Source organism: Ursus americanus, chromosome 27 (assembly GCF_024610735.1).
Source record: "Ursus americanus isolate L20-20 chromosome 27, mUrsAme1.1.p, whole genome shotgun sequence".
Taxonomy (NCBI): Eukaryota; Metazoa; Chordata; class Mammalia; order Carnivora; family Ursidae; genus Ursus; species Ursus americanus.
Window position 1 is genome coordinate 18,438,777 of NC_142153.1, and position 21,054 is coordinate 18,459,830.

The window sequence follows — 21,054 nt, forward strand, 5'->3', positions numbered from 1 at the left end:
TGTACTGAGAATGTGCCCATGAAAGTCCAAAACCAAGAAAGTATGTTAAAATAATCTGAAATTTGCTTTCTCCCCCAAACTACAGCAACAATTACTACCACTTGGTGCTTTTACAGTTCGGTTGTAACTGATTCCTTTTGTCCTAACAATGGTTTAAGCACTCGGGGTGCAAACGCATTCAGTGGGAGTGACAGGTCACACTATCTCCCAGCTTGGGCCCCAAAGATCATCGAGGTCAATGAGAATGACCCTCCAGGATGGCCGGTGAGCCTGGCAACCGTGGCAGGCAGGCCAACCCCCAAAAAACCCATTTCCTTCCAAATACCTTTGACCAAAGCTCTCAACTGGAAAACGGACTCGAAGAAAACCCCCGAGTTCAGTGTAGGTGAGTCCCTTTGAAAGAAAGCCGTCCCTTAAGATGCTGCCATCTTTCCATCACGCAGACCCTAGGACCACATTTTCGGCCAAATTTTGAGCCCGGGGGGGGGGATGCCGGAGTCTGGAAACCATGGTTAGGACAAAGACTCAGTTCCTGACGGTGAACTCACCAAGTTCAGTCAAATGACACTGAAGGAGCTTCTTTCTAGCGTGTATTCACCTCTTCTCTTTTTCTCTGTTTTTTCTACCATTGTTTTTTGTTTCTTCTCTCAGGTGCCCAAATGAGTTTACTGGTGATCGCTGCCAAAACTACGTAATGGCCAGCTTCTACAGTACGTCCACTCCCTTTCTGTCTCTGCCTGACTAGGAGCATGCTCAGTTGGTGCCGCTTTCTTGTCGCTGCATCTCCCCTCAGATCTCACCTAGCGCTAGATGTGTTTTACCAGGTCTAACATTGACTGCCTCTGCCTGTCGCATGAGAACATTAACCAGAGCGATTGTATTACTTCCTCTGTTCGTGACTAGTGGGCTCTGAGAGACTGATAGGTGCGTGAGGCTCCGGGTACTTCTGAAATTGATACTGAATAATGTGATACAAAATGGTAGTCAATATCTCTCACACAGTGCAATTATAATAAAGGCATTTCAAAGTCTCACTTTTATTGATAAAATAAAATCATTCCGCTAAGCAGTGCATCTTCTTTATAAAAGACGGCAGCATCCTCCTGAAAGGGACGTTGCTAAGTTGTAATCCATATGCACTTGAAATGATGGTAAGTTAATTTTGGCTCCGAGTGTGTTATTGATAACAAATAAACATCCTAAAAAGAGTTCAGATGTTTCTCTTCATTAACAGTTTGCATGTAGGTATTAAAAAAGGCACGGAGTAGGAAAATTACAAACAGACATTTCACAGCAAGTGAGATATCCCAGCTTCTCCATGTTGCTTAGGAACAGGTGATTCAGGACTAGTTTAAACAAGCATTTATTTATATTAGCATTCCTTTATGCTAGTTTCAATGATAATTTTAGGGGCAAACAGGTTTTTTAAAAAATATTTATTATTTACTTTGAAATACAGTAGCTTACCTCTAGATAGATACTTTTAAGTGCAGAACTGGGAAATTTTGATGGATCTCTATGGCTTCGTGAAGTTTTGAACATCATTCCTAAGCGACCCAGTTCACATGTATATAATTTGCATGGATAACTAAATTATGTAATTTGTCCTGCTGTTGTGAACTGGGCAGTCGCTTTTCTGGAGCTTTCAGAGCATTATATTTAAGGTGGATATGAAAACTTAATGCAACTGATGAATCATTGAACACTGTATCAAAAACGAATGATGTACTATACAGTGGCAAACTGAACATAATTTAAAAAAATAAAATAAAATGAAACTTTATTTACAAAAGCAGGCGGTGGGCCGGATTTATTAACCCCTGATTTGGATTGTCAGTTGCTCAGCCTGAAAAATATTTCACATAGCTTATCGATGTAAATTCATGTAACCCAAGAAACAATGATATGAGCCGGTCATCAGGGGCCCTAATAGGATCAGATTTACCTTTACTTGCATGGATGCAAAGAATAAGATTCTGTTCCTCCTGTTAACACACATGGAAGAATAAATTTCATGGAAAAATTGATTTCTGTGCATTATGGGGAGATCACGTGAACCCATAATAGTCGATTGTTTATTTGAAGAGGAGGTGCTTTTTGTGTATTTCCATAGGCAGCATATTGAAGGTTATGTCATAGGCTACTTTCTGTTGGGAAAAATTAATAAATTGGCATTTGCTAAGTTTTCAAACACAGTCTTCCCTTTATCCACAAGCCTTTGAATAATACACATTTAGTGGACAGAATTTTTCTCCCATAGCTATAATCTTTTTAAAGGTGGGTAAGATGCAAAGTAAAAATAGACGAGAAGTAGTAGAATTTTACTCAATATAGTAAAGCCATTCCTTTTAGAAATCAGTTGTGTTCAGATACCACAGATTTACCAAATCACGTGCCTGTATAAATACGATAGCATTATATTTTAGAATTTTGTGAACATTCTGAACGTTTGTATTGTACTTGAATTTTTCGTGTTATGTAGAGTTTCATTGTGCCCTGGAAGCAATGTTAGGACACTATCTAGAGAAAAGCATTTAAAAAAAAAAAATGAAGCTATTTCCCCAAATAATGATGCAGTTAGATCTGACAGTAGTAACCAGAGAAGATGTTTTCAACTTCTATTTTAGACCATTTTCTTTTTCCTAAGATATCATTTCAAAATAGCCACTATGTATTTAATCAGAGTGTGATTCCTTAAATAAATCCTTCAGTAAGCTTTCGATCGCACTCTTGGAAGACATCCAGAAAGGCAGCGCTCCTGTTTACCCTGATGTAACAGAGATTGATAGAAAGCACATTTATAACAGGAGCTGTAATGGCCGGGCGTCGATGCTGCCTCAGATCTGGCAACGCGAGAGCTGCCATTCAGAAACTGCTTTCCAAAGTTGTCTTGCCCAGAGTTAATTTTCTAACTCTGGGTCTTAAGTTCTCAATGTTCATTTCTGCATATCCCTATAGAGAAGGCAGGAAGATAGATTGTGCTGCTTTAAGAACTTGATGTTCGAGTAGCAATGTCGTGTGCATGAGGAATAAAAAATGTCGCCACAGTGGTAATGATTAAAAACTTCATTGCTTGTGTTCATAACATCGGAAACACATACATAAATTTTAAAAGAAAAGCTATTCCCCAGGTTCGGAGAGAAACATTTTTTCAACTTACCAAATTACATTTTCAATTGAAGAGTGACATTCTAAAAGAATGTTCAATTTTTTAAATGCTTATTAACACATAACTTAAATTATTAGGATTTGATGCAGTTTTTCTGGTCAGAGTATCCTGCGGGCATTTATTGATTTATAAAAACGGATTTAAAGTATGAAAGGAAAGAACAAATTTATATTTTACATGGCTTTCTTGAAGGTGGCCATTTGCCTTGAAATAAAGCGTATTTGGAATGCTTCCTAGGAAAATGTTGTCAAGGTTAGTCAGCTTCAAATTTGACCTATCTTGACACAGAATTCCTACTTTAAAGGACTGTGTTTATCATTGTGGGGTATGTTTGTGTGTGGGGGGGTATACAGACAATTCATAACTGATTTATAGACTTACTGGTGAAAAAAAAAAGCACTCACAGCTCCAGTATGTCATATGGAAACTAATAAATAATAGGAAGTAGTTATCGAATACCCCAATTATAGCATACTCTTAAAGACTACAGTTTTAGAATTTTTAAGCGTATTTTTGGAATGAGTAAACCCAATAGATATCTTTAAACATAGTCTTGAATCAGAGGTTCCTAGGGCATAACTGACTTGTGTTGATTTCTAAATGCTTTAAAAACCACTGAAGCTATTCATTTCTTTATCCAACATGTGTATCTTGCTGACTGTAGAATAAAGGCACAATCCATGACAAATTGTCATGAAGCCCAGCTGAGTGTTAGTGGGACTTTATTGTGTACAGTGTGTCGGTGAGCGCGCTCATGTGCACACGGAAACTTGGGAGCGAAGAGAAAGTCTCCTATTACATTTCAAAAGGCTCAGTGGCAATACGGATTTGTATATGTGACTAAAAAAAAGTACCTACATTTGTAAAGGTAAGTCAAAAATGAAAAATCAGACTCTAAATCGGTCCCATTTAGCACTGGCATGGACAGACCTCCTTGAGAAGTCTCAGGGCTGCAGCGAGTCGAGACTCTACATGTCTTTGATAGTTGCATAAGGAGGCCCGAGATATTAAAGAGTAAAATCCCGAATGTCTTCAAGTTTTAACAGAAACCACGAAATGCATGTACAGATACATTTTGGTAAAAGAAAGTTGTCTTATTGTTCTTTTCTCTGATGCGATTGAAAATTTAAATTAACCTACAGGTTAATCAGTTTTTTTCAAATAATTATAAAATCCTAAAGCAAAGGATTAGTGAGTCAATATTTAATCGTTTCTGAAGGCTCTAAGATTTAAATTAGTTTTTTATATTGCTTACTGCACAGCAGGAAATCACATGTAGAAAAGGAAACTAAATTGTTTACTGTAACCTTTGTGGTTTTGAATTATTAATTTAATTTGAAAAATGTGGTGGCTAGACAGTTCAATAGGAAGCGTATGATACATAACGAGCCTACGCCAACATTCGATTAAATAGAACGGATAGAAAGTAATAACCTTTTCATAAAATGAAAATTATTTGTGTCTTCTGCTTTTCTGGACTCACAATGAAAGAAATGTAGCCACCAATAGTAAAAATAAATTAGAGCAGTGTTTGCTTCAGGTTGACCATGACTGATGCATGTTTCCTCTGCTTGTTTCCTTGTTAGGGCTTATGGCCAGAAGAGATTCCAATTTTAAGTACCAATTTCCCTTTGAATTATTTGAAATTGGAGCTGCCTGATATGAATGACTTCCCATGAAATGAAATTATAGTTAGGCTCACAGACTTACCTATAACACTGTAAATGCAGTAATATGTACGCATGAGCATGCTACTAATTTTATTGAAGACTTAACCAAGCTTTCTACGCAACTAATAGAGATCATTAGCAGTGTTCATGTAGGCGTGGAGTGGTGATTCTCTGGAAAGAGTTTCTGTAGATATCTCTTGATTTTAACCCTTAAACTATTACTGACTGGTAGGAGGGAAAAAGCATAAGATGGAAGGGGTTCTAGGGAGAAAACGGAGTCACATCTTCAAGGAAATGTGTAAGGAAATTTATTGTCACTTCCTTGGAGAACGAATTCTTGTACTCGATGTTCCAAAGTTTATATAAAGGGAGCAAATGGTGGGGGCAGGGGGGAGGGCATCTTGTCAAATTGAGTGTTGCACAGAAACAAGTAAAGTTCATTTGGATTTGAGTAAATTGTGATTTTGCTGTGAACGTTGTGCAACTGATTTAATCCTAAATCCCCCTGGCTTTTAATTTGTGAAAAAATTAGGTTATTTGCCTGAATACCCTTGACCCAGGGCAGACTGAACTGTCTTATACATCGTGCCTCTCGTTATTATTGTTACTCGATGTACTCTTTGATTTCTTTTTTAATCTGGAAGCTTCATTTCCTTAAGAGGTGGAAAGACTTTAAAGTCTAAATTCTTGGGTATACCCCAGGAGCTTTCAGAGTTTTCCTGGCCATGATCTAGTTAAAAGTAAACCTCCATGCAATTAAGCGGCCCAGCGTAGCTCTCCAGATAGGTCTGTTCTCCGAGCACATAAACCCTACTGCTGTTGGCCGCCCTATTTCATGGCTCCTTTATTCCACAGAGTCTCCCCGTGACACATGTGTTAGGATCCTAAGCATTTTGTCAGTGAGCAATTAACTAGGCCAAAGTCACTGAGCAGGTCAATGGCAGAGGCAGGACCTAGAACCGGGGCAAGCCAGCACACTTACCATCTGATTTTCTGCTCTCTACTTGAGGTGCTTTGCCCGTGCCCAGACTGATGTTTTTGTAAGAGAACTACCCCTCAACCACATGTTTGCAAACTCAAGAGGTGTCATGTCCTATTTTTGGACCGCCCTGGTATCTCTCCAGTCAGTGATCGAAGGAAGAACTGTAGACCCCTGAATCTCTGTTTTCATTCTGCCCTTCCTTCCCACATGCCTCTCTACCACACACGGGCAAGTAAGGGATCCTAAAGGGTCCCACCCGATGAAATTCGATTCACAGTTTTTTGCTTTGAGAACGGAAGGTGTCATTTCTGGAGGTTTCGGGGTTTTATTTGTAATTGGCCCGTGTTCCCCATTTCTTCACTGAAGCCTGTGCAGGTTCTGCTAGTCCTGTCATCCCAGAACCTCCAGGGACACATCTGCCAGCACGATGGGCTGTGAGCTCGCGCTACTTTTGGGCCCCTTCCCCCCCACCCCGGGCAGCCCTGTGCTGTCATCTGGGTGGCGGAGCTCAGCCCTGTGGAGTGCCCATCGAATTGGCTGTTATTTGAGGGAGTCATACATTGAAATTAACGAAGGACCTCAAGAATTGGATCCTTCCCGCAGCCCCCGTCCTCTTTTTTTTTTTTTTTTTTTTTTAACTATTTGGAAAATCGAGGCATTGAAAGTTGTCCAATACCACACAGGAGTTACTTGAAAAAACTCGAAGCAGGCTCGGGGCTCCAATTCCCTCTCTGGCTTTTCGGGCAGAAGCGTTTGTTGCTTTCTATGAATGAAACGTTATGTAAGTGGTAGAGAAAGTGGAAGGTTAGGAGCAGAAAAGGAGAGAGGTGTTTGTTTTAAAAAAGTAACCAAACAACAAGAAATGTGAGAGCATGGCTATCCACGGACTACAAAAAAATGTAAACCCAATGCAAGAAAAATTTCGGACCTAATTGCTATACTCTTGGCTTCTACTCCTGGCCCTGCCACTGTGTGCCTTTGGGTAAAAAACAAAATCACCTCCCTGGGACTTTGCTTCTGCCTTTTCAGGAGAGGAATGAAATAATACCGAATGCCTTTTTTGGTTATAAATACGGTATTTCTGTTCCCAGATGATGAAGTAGGACAGAGGATAGTTCAGCAGTACAACTTCTCCCTCAGTAAGGTCTTTTAAGGGTTAATAGAGACAGGGTGTGCCGGGATTTGCACACCTCTTAAAAAAGAGAAGTTCCCTGTGCGGACTCCGGGAGGCGTACCTGAGCACTGCTTCCTTCACCACCCGCCATTTGTCCTGTTCAATGTGCACGCACGGAGAGCCGTTCATAGTCATGTGTAATGTGTTTTGGAGTGCACTGTATTGCTCTTTTCTGAAACTTTTTTCCCTTTCTTTCTTTTTTTTGTCAACTTTCTGCATTGGCAGAGCATCTTGGGATTGAATTTATGGGTATGGACCAATCATCATTCCTTTTAGCCTGCAGAATTTAGAACCTCTGAGCTGAAATCTGTTCCCTTCCTACTCTTACCTTCCAGTTCCTAACTAATTTCCTTTTCCTTCAGAAGGGATCATACAGCTATAACAATGATTTCTCTGCTTCCAATCTATGATTAGTTTACCGAAATGTCACAGGGGGCAGCAGTTTCTAGATTCCCACACTTCACTTAGAGTTTAAAAATCATCTCACCTGCTGCAAAGTCACATCTACCCCACGTTCCTTGACCCTCTGATTGGATCTGACCACGCTGTTATTTCAGAGTGGGGGGGGGGAGTTGAGAGAGGTGCATAAAGCTATGGGAGGAACCAAACCGGGCCTGAGGGAACAAAAGAAGCTCTAAATGCATCAGCTTGAAAACACACCACATCTTAGGCTGATGAGAATGTGACATACAATGTAAAAAATAACCCACTTGAAATAGTAACACGGAAAGCCCTCACACGGCAACACAATATAGTATGGGCAGACTGATTTTCTGGGGATATTCACCTGCTCCTCTAGTCAACTTCATTATCTTAGGAGCAAGGAAATAGAAAACAGAAAGAAAGAAGCCCAGCGCTATTTTAGGTGGAAATTCTAGCACTAATGGAATTAACCTTGCGTCACTTAGATTATCCAGACAAGTAATCAAATAGAAATGTTCACACTGTAAATATAAAATAACATCTCTTATGAGCATGTGAATTTGGGGCATACTCCCTTTGAAGGCCTTTGTCCTAAATAATTGGGAGCCAGGGCCAGTCTTGGGAGGAGAGGGAAGCCATTCTGTCATCCCAGAGGCTCCACGGTGCAAGTGTCCGGGCTTCCTGAACACAGCCTGGAGCCCTGGAATGAGGCTGTGGGTCAACAAAGCAATGTCCTGATTAACAGAATAGCTGATCTCCATCCAGCTGGTGTCAGTGACATCATGCAGTGAGGATGCCCTGTAGTATGGTTGCTACTCTCTTTTGGAGGATAACATCCCAGTCTATACCTAATCTATTTTCCATAATCCATGGAAAATAAGGTTGTTGCAAGTTCTGTCTGTGACAAGGAGAGAAACTCAGTCAATTGCCCACTCCCCTTCAGAAAACTTTGAAGAGAAACTATTCATTTGATGAGGTGAGTGACCCTTTGCGTATCATAGAACATCTCCCAAGAGTGAGAAGCATGAGAATTCCCACCAACGCCCCTCGGGTGGTGACTTATCTACATGACGAGAGGGATCTATTCAGGTTATCTCCCTCCTGATAAAAATTGTCCCACTACTGAAAAGGCTTACCGGCCTTTCCTGCAGGGAGGAAAAAAACTACCATCACCTCCTCCTTTTCCTTAATAGCATCTTTGTCCCATTTTATCACTTTAGGGTCTAACTAGAATTTAATAATTCTATTCCCAGACAATGAGGCAGGGCAATGGATAGTTCCGATATAGGACTCTCCCTCAGTAGGATCTGAAGGGTCAGTAAAGATACATTGTGCTGGTATCTGCATACCTCTTAAAGGCAAATGGTCCAGAGACCCACAGTCTCAGGACAGCCGATGTACTGAGCCAGAAAGTTCCGTTCTTAAGGAAAATCAGACCTTAAAGGTCAATTAACATTGAGAAAGACAAGGCTTCTGTCTCTCAGCCGCCTGGCCAGATCAGACTGGAAAACATGCTTGATCTGATTGACTTCAATGCATCCAGCCAAACCATAGAGTAAAGACTCGGAAGCATTTCCATTCATTAAAGCAGATCCGCCAACTGGACTGACAGATTCTTTTTTTTCAGCACTGCCTCTAATTTGCTCTTGCCCTATTGACCCTGTCACACTAGAGAAAAAAAATAAGGGCAAAAGGGGGTGAAAAGAACCCATTGTTTATATGATTGTTCATCAAGTATTTCTCTTTTAACACTTTCATAATGGGGGGCGGGGTTCCCTGATCTGGTAAATCATTGGAAAATGAAATAGAAACTAAGATGAGAAAGATTTAAGGTATTCAGTAAATGCTGTTGTGAATACAGAATCTTAATCCTACGTCTGTATTCTATGGGCCTTGTCTTTCATTGGTTCATCATAGCACTTTTGCTCTACCCTTTGCCCCTTACTGAGCTTGCCTCTTTATTTCCATGACCAATTTCACTGGAAAAACGCGTGTCTTGCCACATAACGTGGGCAGAACGGTGAATCAGCATGCCACGTTTGCTGACAAACTGAGCTCAATCTATTCTCTTACCAATTAGCAACCACCCACCCAAAAAACGTGTCAATGGAATCCCTGGGCGTACCCAGGATGCCCTTTCCCCCTTCAGTCCTTAGATACATCCCATTTTCCTAGTTGTCAGAAGTAACTTCGCAGCTTTTTCTGAAGATAGCATGTTAAGATGCCATGAGAGTGAGCGAGAGAGGGAGCGGTAAAGCAGGGGCTTCATGTCTCTTGGCAAGGACACTTGTACGCGGCTGCATCTAAACCAACCAGCCACACCCAGAGGAGCGCGGCGTCCGGGGCCCCACGAGGAAGGACCAGTGGGGCGCCGCCTCGCCTTCTTAGACGTATCGCTAAAAACCGATTCCCGTACCAGGTCCAGGAGGAGGCTCCTGGGGCACCCCGCTTGCAGATTACCACCTCGTAAAATGGAATTCCCTGTCCTGGGGCTGTGGGGGAGGGGAGGCAGCAGACACAGCAATTAACATAGAAGCACTCACATTCCACATCCTCATCTGACTTTCGCGGCACACAAATGTGACCCCACTCCATGTCTCCTGGGTCATCGTTTCACTGCAATGCACCAGCTGCTTGGCTTCCTAATTGTGGCTTCCACGTGACCGCCAGCGTAGGGTAGGAGTTATGCTGTATGGGATCACCCTTCCGACTTTGCACCCACCCTGTCCTCCCTCCCAGCATTGCCTCCCTCTGCTTTTCTTTTGTTTATTTATTTTTCCTCCCTTAGTATCAGGCATGCTGTGCCAGAGACTTCAGATGGCTCCTTCACTTTTAATCTTGTTTTCCCTCCTACCTGACTTCCTCCCTCTCTCCGTCATTCTGTCAGTCCGTCTGTCCTCTTGGTTTGTTTTTTCCCTCCCACTTCCGACCCTTTTGGTTTGTTTTGGTATAATTTCTGCGGCATTCTAGTCTTTTACCCACTGACTTCTCTTCTCCTTCTCCCCCCGTTAATGATCAGTGCTATATTAATTTGATTTGACAATGTTCCTGACCTGTTAACTGGAATTCGATTACCATGGGCTTGGCTTGTAGGAAATGTTTTGTTTAATGATAAGGTCTACTGTATCACAGAAATTAAAATGCACTTTTTCATGTCAAGAAAACTTCCTGCGGCTCGCCCTCTCTCAGTAAAGAAAATTGGAAATGTTCCCTAAGGCCCCATGTTGATGTCCAGATAAGAGACCTTCATTTGTATTACAGCCCCCAGTTTTCTGACCAGCTTATTCATCGGTTTGGCAAGCTCAGCTTACAATGCTTATGATGCGCTGGTCTGAGCTCTCTTTTTCGGTGAACTTGTGAATGTCTTCCAATAAATGTAATTAGACTGGTTGGAAGCTCAGTCCTAAGGGACCAAGTTCGCCCTTAAATCTGCCAATCTCGAGAAGAAACTGACCTGCCAAAGTATAATCAAGTGATCCCTCCCAAAAACTGATTTGCAAATAGGAAGACTTCCATGAATAAGACTGGTTGCGTTTAAGGTACAGCAGTAGCATTAACCCGAAGTTCTAAGCATCATCCTCCCTTTTGTGACCTCCTTGAGCTAATTTGCCAAGCTGGTCTAGCCCAAGTCACATATCTCGTGTGCTAATGGTTTCTTTACACAGACCAATTAGGTTTCCAAGTACAGTCGGTGATAATAATTGTCCTTCAAAGGACAAATCTTCATCTTGGCCCCGGACTATCTTACCCACCGTATTGGATTTTCTCTGATACAGTGCCCTGCTACCCCTACTGTGTTGCTTATGTTCACATTTTACTGTTAAATTGTAGGGACCCTGCCTTGGTTTTGTTGCTAACTACAAGTCAAGCTCATGTTTGCAAATGTCTTTGAGTTTATTTTTTTAAGTTAGAAATGGCTCCTTGTAAAGACCACCGGAATATAAAATAGCTGGGAAATAGAAAGGGGTTGGGGAGGGAGAAGGTGGGGAGAGAGGTGGGCGAGGACGGCCCCAGTGGTTCCAATCCCAGCTCCTTTTATTGGCATTGATTCCTGTTGCCTTTGCAAGAGACTTTTTTTAATTAAAAATTACAGTTTTAACTAAATAATTATTTTATAATTAATGTTTATGATTTGCCAGTTTGATACATATACATCTGTAGCTTATAAGTAAAGTAATTTAATAGTATAATTTTTTAATTGGAAATGGCCCCAGCTGGCTTTGCTGTTTATGCTCCAAGTGTAATGCAGAGTATGCTGTCCCTTAAGTATGTCTGCAAAAGTAATGAAATGTCACGTATTTACTTTCTTGTGAACATGGACAATGCCATACCGCATGCCAACTATTCAGTTGTTAAGTCCTGGCAAGTGTCAGGGGGCTTTGGTGACATCTGCTCTCGTCCCTTTCCAGAAGCGGAGGAGCTCTACCAGAAGAGAGTGCTGACCATCACCGGCATCTGCATCGCCCTGCTCGTGGTCGGCATCATGTGTGTGGTGGCCTACTGCAAAACCAAGTAAACCTTCCTCCTCCGTGCCTCTCTCTCCTTAGCGCAGAGAAGACGGCTTAGCCAGCCCAGGGCTCTGCCGAAAGCATTTTCAACAGCCTAGTCATGAAAGGGGGAGCGGGGAGGCAGGGGGACATTTCTTCTCATTTTTCCTTCTGAGTCATCTATTTCAAGGACTTTTTCTAATCACGTAACGAGAAAGCTTTGCCTATTTGCGTGTAAGTGTTCAGAAGACTTCTGGTCGTTGACCATGGCCCGCGACCCAGAAAAGGGTTGGAGGGACGGGCTTGTGGGGCACACACCGGTGCGCGTGGGTGACCCTGAGAGGACAGTGGTAGGCGCCCAAGGGGCACCTGTCATGTTACCGCTGAGGTCGCGTCCCACTTTGTACTCAGACTTAGGAGATAAAGGAAACACTTGGTGATGTTGGGAATGGAGTTTTTTTAAAACATTATCATGATTATTTTCCCATTCCATCGAATGAGCATCCCAGTTCAAATGCTCTCAAAGTGTGGGATGTACAAAAGGAATCTCATGGGAGGAAAATCAAGAAAATCTCACTTTGAAAGAAGAAGAGAAAACATTAAAGCAGATTTGCGGTCACTATGTCTGGTCCTTTGAGCTGGGTCCATATTAACAAACACAATTACCATGTGACCTGAATTCCCCTCACTTTTCTCTCTTACGTAGAACTTCTGCTTCAAGTAGGAAATAACGTTCACAGTTTTGTTTCTTTTTGTTGCTTCATCACATAAACTCTCTTGCCAAAACTAGTCGTGGGGATATTATCATGACCTGCATGTTGCATTGAGGAACAAAGACAATATGCTTTTAGACCATAAAATTAAGGGCATGGATGGCATTTTCTTAATACCCCCAGATTTCATGGGTTGCCAGAATTGAGTAAGTGATGGAGACCAGCCTTACTGGAATCTGCCTTAAGAGTCTTCATTAGATTCAATCTCAGTATTTCAACAGCCGTTACTAGTTCTACCAAAAAAAAAAAAAAAAGTGTCACTAAGAGTAAGATCGTGTTATAATTGTGCTAAATCTACGGGCAAAATATGTACCTAGCTGCACTCATGTTCCGTGCCATACAGGCACACCCACCATGTAGGGGGTACAGATTCAAACTTAACCGTATCTTCTTAAGAGACACACGGGCGGAATTATGAATGAAATCAGCCTTATCCATTGCACAGCGCAAATTGGTACCTAAGATACACGACCGTCTGTAAGACTCAGGCAAAGATGGATTGATTGCGAAAGTTGGGATTTGGGCCAAATATCAACTTGATTTATCTTGTCTTCTCTTTTGTTTCTTATCTCTCAGCAATCCAGTTAGATTTCTGTAAGAATGCCCCCGGCTCCTTAAATGTATTCACTGAGATTGTGTGATTCCATTTCTGTCCGTAGGCAGAGTCCGAGATGGAGTGCCACGCCCTCCACCAGCCTCCCACCTGACTTACGTGTTGGTAGAATCAAGAGTTGACTGTACCAAGAAATGTAAATGATAGAAAAAAATAAATGCTCCCTTTTTCACATCCAGGAAACAACGGAAAAAGCTTCATGACCGGCTTCGGCAAAGTTTGCGGTCCGAACGTAACAACATGGTGAACATAGCCAACGGGCCTCACCACCCCAACCCGCCCCCCGAGAACGTCCAGCTGGTGAATGTATGTTGAATCTGGCCAGTGGAAAAGCTCAGCATCTCTCCTCTGTTCAGGCACCTTGACGTTTATTTTCTAAAGCTCTTAGGCTCTTAGCTACTGCCATTAATCACCACGGCTTCCGGGAATCAAGGGTTTTGCCAGGACAAAATAATGGGAACATTTTTTAAAGTGGATTTGGTTACTGTAAGACCAGCACATTTCCTCTCATAAAGTGTTCATTAAGGGGGTTGGAATAATAATATTGGGTTTGTTCTGCAGGGAGGGCCTAACTGGAAGAAAGAAAAGAAAAACACATAGAAAAAATAATAAAATTAATGATACAAGAATCAGAAGGATTTTTTTTTTTTTTTTTTTTTTTTTTTTTTTTATGATTTGGAAATGAAGACTCCTCCAGTCTCTAACTGATTACTACTGAGAACTGAGCTAAGGGCTCTAGAGTGATTTTTATTTGAGGCCTCTCTCAGGACCTGATGATTTACTGATTCTGTTGTACAAAGGAAGAAGTTAGGGCACTCAAGGGCCAAATGACTTACCAAACTCCCTTCTCAGTTGCAAAACAGGGAGAACATAATGCTTTCTTACTCCCTGACTCTTTACACATGATGTCAAACCCTCCAGATTAAATGTATCTTCAATCACTCAAATATTCTGTTTAAAATTTGCCAAGCACTCAGCTTTTAAATATAACTAGGTCACAGAATATTACATTCTGAAGAGTCTTTAGATGTGCTCTTTCAAGCCTCCCCTTTTTACAGATAAGGGCCAGAGCTGGACTCAGCTTTCCTGGCTTCTGGAGTATCGCTCTTCCTATTCCATCATAATTTTTCCTGTTTTCTGCATTTCCCTCGGGTGTTTGGCTTTTCATAGGCAAAGCTTGAAGTTTCACTGCGGTAGCATTTTTTTCTATCCTATAGGAAAATGTGTCTTTTGTGTGGAGCAAATAGAGCCCAGACCCAAGTTCAGAGCTGGTGGTTACTTGCCCACCAGCAAGTCTTGTAGCCAAGAGACAGAGTGAGGTGCTGATATATCAATTTATTTTGTTGCTTCCCTCCCCCTACCAGTGTTCATTAGAATGTTCTACACAGTTGATAAATGCATTCACTCCATACAGACACACCTACAATCTGTCACTATGTCTGTTACAATATATAGGAAGCAGAATGGCTGCTTGCATTCCAATTATCTCTCAGGCTGTGTTACTTTGGGCTTTATTTAATCTGTCTAAACCCTATTTCTTCATTATGACAACAGGCCTAAAAATAATACCTACTGCAAAAAGTTCTATGAGCCTTAAACAAAACAATCCACATAAAACACTTAGCCCGGTGACATTCAGTGTGTGGTCAATTACTGTTATATATTATTTAGATTAGATTCACCAAGCTTCCGTTGCCTTTCAAGGACCAAGAGTGAGATGGTACACAGACTAGAAAGAGCTCACGAATCATGGCATCACCATCTTTTCCTAAAAGCAGACTAAGTGCACGTCCCAGAAAGAGCCACATAGAATAGCCTTTCCACCAAGAGAACCAACTAGAGTTTCAAGCATAATTCAAGTTGTATATTTGGGGGGTTTCCATAAATACATCAGGTTCTTTGACAGCCCACAGCCCATTGCTTATAAAGTGCCCATTTCATCTGAGAGTATTCCTGTCCATGCCGTTTTCCATTACTCAGTTCAACTTTGTGTAAAACTAACAGCATTTCAAACACAACTTCGAAATGTGCCTCTTTTCCTTGATCGAAGGCAAGAATAGCAAATGCGATTTGGTGATGAAAATAAGTAGAAGCTCCTTGCACTCTATATAGGCCCTCTGTATATTGTGTGCTGTAAGATGTGTGACCTTGACAATCTTCTGTAAGTCCTTCAAACCTCTCAGTGGCCTTGTTACTCTAACCACTGACAACAAGTTGAAAATTTCGGTGCTGTTCTTAGGGCAACACGGGCCCTTGGAAACTGAAAAAGAAAAGTACATCCAAAATACAGAGATTATAAAAAAGAAATTCCTCTCCTGACTTGAAATCTGAAATAAGACTAAGCATCTCTATGCTTTTGTTTCATTCAACTGTCTGTTAATCTTCTTCATTTACAACAACTATGACAAAAATGAATATGGGGCAGAGATTTGTCTTGAGTTCCACTCACATTATGAGTTGGAAATAAGATAGAAGAGTTAGGTCCGTTTCTGATAATATGCAGTGAAGACTGCAGAAGCTACACCGTAGGCTACACTACGTCCAAAGGGTAATTCATTAATTTCATTCGTTAATTTCATTTACTGACTTTAAAGGCCATATAGCCAGGATAGGATTTGCCATCTGACCGTTGGAGACACGGAATGTATTATGAAGTATATGTACAAGAATAGATTTTGTGCGCAATGATGATGATGTTACTGTTTTGATTAATATGAATCTTCAAGTTGTGTCTCTTTGTTTATCCAGCAATACGTATCTAAAAATGTCATCTCTAGTGAGCATATTGTTGAGAGAGAAGCGGAGACATCGTTTTCCACCAGTCACTATACCTCAACAGCTCATCACTCCACTACTGTCACCCAGACTCCTAGCCACAGGTACGAGAATGAAAACAAATGCATGACACTACTCCAAGAGAATTTCCAGACATTGGCTTTTGCTCTCACTGCCTAAGAAAGGAATAGGAGACACTTAGGAGGCAAGGACGTATAGCAACATGTATGATTTGGGACAAACACAGGCTTTGGACATCAACTGGCTCTGCCATTTAATCGCTGTTGAAATTTGAGCGTCCGTTTTTTCATTACTGAAAGTGAAACTAATCCCCACTCACAAGATTGTTGTTCCCCGTTTTAGAGATGATCTTTACTCATGCCTGACTACTCACTGAGTTGCTACAGTGGAAAAAGTCTGTCCTAGATGCTATATAATATTTAGAAGTTGACTCCTTCCAGTGATTGGGTTGCCCTTGGAAATGAACATGAGAACTTGCTCAATAGCTGAACTCTTAAGTTCTCAGATGCCTCGGGGATCCACGTGTGAGTGCATGCGACCAAGGGCAACACCAGACTGCCAAATGTAGCTCACAGGCCAAATGTCACCTTGACCCAAGCCAGTGGAGAACAGAGGGATTGTAAGAACACTTAGTACGGGGGCGCCTGGTGGCGCAGTTGTTAAGCGTCTGCCTTCGGCTCAGGGCGTGATCCTGGCATTCTAGGATCGAGCCCCACATCAGGCTCCTCCACTTGGATCCTGCTTCTTCCTCTCCCACTCCCCCTGCTTGTGCTCCCTCTCTCGCTGGCTGTCTCTCTGTCAAATAAATAAATAAATAAATAAATAAATGAATGAATAAATATGGGGAAAAAAAAGAGCACTTAGTACGTACTGACTGCCATTTGATACATATGTGTTGAATGGGTGAACAAAGGCATAAACTGTATCCTTACGAAGCCAAACAAAATCAAGATCCTCTCTATAGCAAGTAATAATAATTCTATTCTGAGACGAGTAATGTTATCGTCAACTGCTGATACACCAATAAGTTGAAATAGTTACCAGATCACTTCCTTTCATTTCCATTTTTGCGTATCATTAAAAAGATGCATACGTCTCTCTCTTTGCCTCTCCCGTTTCCCCTCCAGCTGGAGCAATGGGCACACTGAAAGCATCATTTCGGAAAGTCACTCTGTAATCATGATGTCATCGGTAGAAAACAGTAGGCACAGCAGCCCAACCGGGGGCCCAAGAGGACGACTTAATGGCTTGGGAGGCCCTCGCGAGTGTAACAGCTTCCTCAGGCATGCCAGAGAAACCCCTGACTCCTACCGAGACTCTCCTCATAGTGAAAGGTAAAACCGAAGGGCAAAGCCAGTGCAGAGGAGAAGGCGCCCCGGTAGGAGAGTCCCCATGAGCAGCTGGGACTCACCCAAGGAAAGCCACCCTAATGAGACTAACGGGCGGCAGCTGCCTGTTCCGTTCCCTAGTTGTGAAGTCCTCTTTGTTTCGACTGAACTCCTTTCTGCTGAGCCGCTCGCATGGTCCCAGCGGCTGACAGGCGACAGACTGTTAGGGAGCGGGAGTGATTGGATGTGGAAGGGGCAGCCAACCCGGAGGTCCCAGCTCTGACCTGAGGCTCAGCCCCACTCGGCATCTCTGTTTCCTCAGTTGTAACTTTAGACAGGTGGCACCAGGGGTCGATAAGGACCCTTCTGTAATTCGAATTTGCCGAGTTATCCAAACTCCAGTCGAGCTAGTCTCATGGTCCCTTGTGCTAACGCCTTCTTACCTTCCAGCCTCAGTTAAATCAGATCGAGGGCTGTGTCCTTGCTGACTCTCATGGGGGACAGCTGCTTGCCTTCCACCATATAGTGTCCCTTCTACAAAATTCGAAGAAGGGACAAATAAATAAATCTCCTGTATGCTCCAGACGCACTCTTCACAAGTGGTTTTCAAAGCAGATATTGCTTTATTCCAGAATGTTTTGGCTTTCTTCTGGGAATATTGGATTGGTGGGGGGGAGGTTACAGACGAGGTAAAATCAAGAACAGAGGAAAGTAAAGTAAGAGATGCTTCATAGGAATACTGAATTCGTGGATCCTCTTTATTCATTTTCACTGGAATTGGGAGACAGTTATACCCAACCAGCATTTGTGGCATTGTCAGTAAGCTGTTACTTGTTCGTTTTCAAACCCAGAGGGGTGTCGTCTGTTTGTTTACTGTATCACCATCTCAGTGTAATCTTCGACCACCTGCCAAAAGGGGTTATGTAATGTCAAATCCATACCTAGTTACATGGGTGGAGATAATGCTGGTAAGACTCTTTCCACTCATGCACTGGCTGGGACGTCCTTGTAACAAAGGATGACCAGTCGTGGGCCAGCAGGTCCTATAGAGCTTGCTTGCTGACCACTTCTTCAAGGGTCTGTCTTTACCCCAGGATGGTATTTCAGAGCTGTATGGGATGCGAGGTTGCTCTGTCATTCATTGGTGAAAATGTGTAGGCATGGTCCCAAACTGGTTTAAAACCTCAGTCTTAAATTCATATAATTGCATCTTTATGTATTAAGAAACTCTGTCTTAGTCCGGTCTTTTTTGGGACCTGAGAAGAGGCTAGGGATGAATTGTTTCTTCATCGCTCCATGCGATACTTCTCTCCAAAGGCTGACATTTCCCTGCTGCGGTGGGCTGCCACGCGCACCGTGGATATTATCTAGGACCACGAGACATACCTGAGTCTCAAGAGCATGGAGAGAAAAGATGAATCACCTTTACGTGTTGGCTGAATCTGGATTAGCATTTCTCAGAGAGCTTAATTTAAGTATCCCCAGAACAGAAGTCGAAGCCTCGAGCCCCAAGTATTTCCATCTCTAAACACCTTCCCGTTTTAGACACAGCTAGACCTCACATCCATATGACTCTGAATCATGGCTGCAGAGCAGGACCGTTAATAGGTTTCCTGTTCCTGTTAGCTAGAGTTCAGAGAAGGGTGTCCTGTGTCATCACAGGTCATGTCAAATTAGACTCTGTGAACGCCAATGCGAAGAAAAGAGTCCTCTGGTGCTATGTGCACTGGCAACGTTTTTATCAAAGTTGAGAAATGTGACTCTGAATAAGCCAGATCTTCCTCAGCGCTAAGTCAGGCCTTCTTGTTCTGAGGGAGAAAGCTTGGTACGATTTAGAAAACAAAAAGCACTCACTGGCCAGTGAGATTGACGGAGCACTACAGGATATAACATGACATAAGGTATCACGGCGCAGCCAGCCCTGAGTAGTCATGAAAGATAAGCCAAAGATCGATGCAGCCGTGGGTTTTTGAAGACAGGTAGACTGGAGCTTGGACACAGCTAGGGAGCCCACATGAGGTTCGCTCAGGCTTAGTTCTGAATGTCTTGGTCACTGGGATGGAGAGGTGCAAATTGAATGTGAAGAAGGAGCGTTTCATGGAAAAACTGAAAGCACACGAATGTGTTACACTGTTACCGGGAATAAATCTAAGTTACTATGCTCTTTTTTTTTCATAAGACATAACCTTATAGCTGAGCTAAGGAGAAGCAAGGCACACAGATGCAAGTGCATGCAGACCCAGCTCTCAGCAGCTCATCTTAGATCTTCCTCCATTCCCCATTTGGGCTTCATTCTCTAAGACCCCTTGGCCTTTAGGAAGGTATAGTATTTAAGTAATACTTCTTTCCCTTCCAAATCCCTGCACCGGGTCCTTGTGAACTGAAAGGTTTCCAGGACCCAGTGCCCTCTTGTCCTGACTCACATGCTTTTACTTAAAATCACGATGAGATTGAAAATCCCCAAAGCTTGGATGAGTTAGGCCATTTAGCTGATCTTTGCATGTACTCCCGCGAGGAAACTCTTGGCTACATAATTTTAGACTCCAAGGGTGCCGAATGTCCTTAGTGTTAAAAATCTGGAAGTATCCAACGCCTAGAAATTCTTTGTTTTCTGATTCTATAATATCGTGACTTCTGTCCCCTTACCCCTCCCTGCTCTGTGCCTCTTCTGCCACCACACTCACGCGGGGTATTCTGTGCTCACACAGGTATGTGTCAGCAATGACCACCCCGGCTCGTATGTCACCTGTAGATTTCCACACGCCAAGCTCCCCCAAATCGCCCCCTTCGGAAATGTCTCCACCTGCGTCCAGCACGACGGCGTCCATGCCCATCATGGCAGTCAGCCCCTTCGTGGAAGAAGAGAGACCGCTGCTCCTTGTGACACCACCAAGGCTGCGGGAGAAGTATGACCATCACTCTCAGCAGTTCAACTCCTACCACCATAACCCCGCACATGAGAGCAACAGCCTGCCCCCTAGCCCCTTGAGGATAGTGGAGGACGAGGAGTATGAAACGACCCAGGAGTACGAGCCAGTTCAGGAGCCTGTTAAGAAACTCACCAGTAGCCGGCGGGCCAAAAGAACCAAGCCCAATGGCCACATTGCCAACAGGTTGGAAATGGACAGCCATGCAAGCGCTGAGGGCACTAACTCAGAGAGCGAAACAGAAGATGAGAGGGTAGGGGAAGATACACCCTTCCTGGGCATTCAGAACCCCCTGGCAGCCAGTCTTGAGGCCGCACCTGCCTTCCGCCTGGCGGACAGCAGGACTAACCCAGCAGGCCGCTTCTCTACGCAGGAAGAATTGCAGGCCAGGCTCTCTAGTGTAATCGCTAACCAAGACCCTATCGCTGTATAAAACCTGAATAAACACATAGATTCACCTGTAAAACTTTATTTTATATAATAAAGTATTCCACCTTAAATTAAACAATTTATTTTATTTTAGCAGTTCTGCAAATAGAAAACAGGAAAAAAAAACTTTTATAAATTAAATATATGTATGTAAAAATGTGTTATGTGCCATATGTAGCAATTTTTTACAGTATTTCAAAACGAGAAAGATATCAATGGTGCCTTTCTGTTCTGTTCTGTTGAGAGCAAGTTTTGTACAGTTACTGTGATTGCTTTCCCACAG

At 42.6% G+C, this 21,054-nt stretch overlaps 2 protein-coding genes across 2 annotated transcripts in view; both read left to right on the forward strand.

Annotated features, from left to right (window-relative positions):
• NRG1 (neuregulin 1) overlaps positions 1–11,819 on the forward strand; it is a 1,040,075-nt gene extending 1,028,256 nt beyond the window's left edge. The window contains exon 5 of the mRNA XM_045779292.2: positions 652–11,819. Coding sequence (XP_045635248.1) covers positions 652–745 — 94 coding nt within the window. The 3' untranslated portion in view covers positions 746–11,819. The remainder of the gene's footprint in view (positions 1–651) is intronic.
• On the forward strand, positions 11,734–20,775 carry LOC148107631 (pro-neuregulin-1, membrane-bound isoform-like). Its single transcript, XM_045779291.2, has 5 exons — positions 11,734–11,930; positions 13,471–13,597; positions 16,040–16,170; positions 17,215–17,421; positions 20,124–20,775. The coding sequence occupies exons 1-5, from the start codon at positions 11,734–11,736 to the stop codon at positions 20,773–20,775; spliced, it is 1,314 nt and encodes a 437-aa protein (XP_045635247.2).
• The last annotated feature ends 279 nt before the right edge of the window (positions 20,776–21,054 follow it).

Excerpts from the sequence above, each read along its gene's own strand:
- LOC148107631 (XM_045779291.2), top strand. The coding sequence starts at position 11,734 with ATGGACAATGCCATACCGCATGCCAACTATTCAGTTGTTAAGTCCTGG. Across the intron at positions 11,931-13,470 it reads GTGGCCTACTGCAAAACCAA|GAAACAACGGAAAAAGCTTC; the intron begins GTAAACCTTCCT and ends TTTCACATCCAG. Across the intron at positions 17,422-20,123 it reads GACTCTCCTCATAGTGAAAG|GTATGTGTCAGCAATGACCA; the intron begins GTAAAACCGAAG and ends GTGCTCACACAG.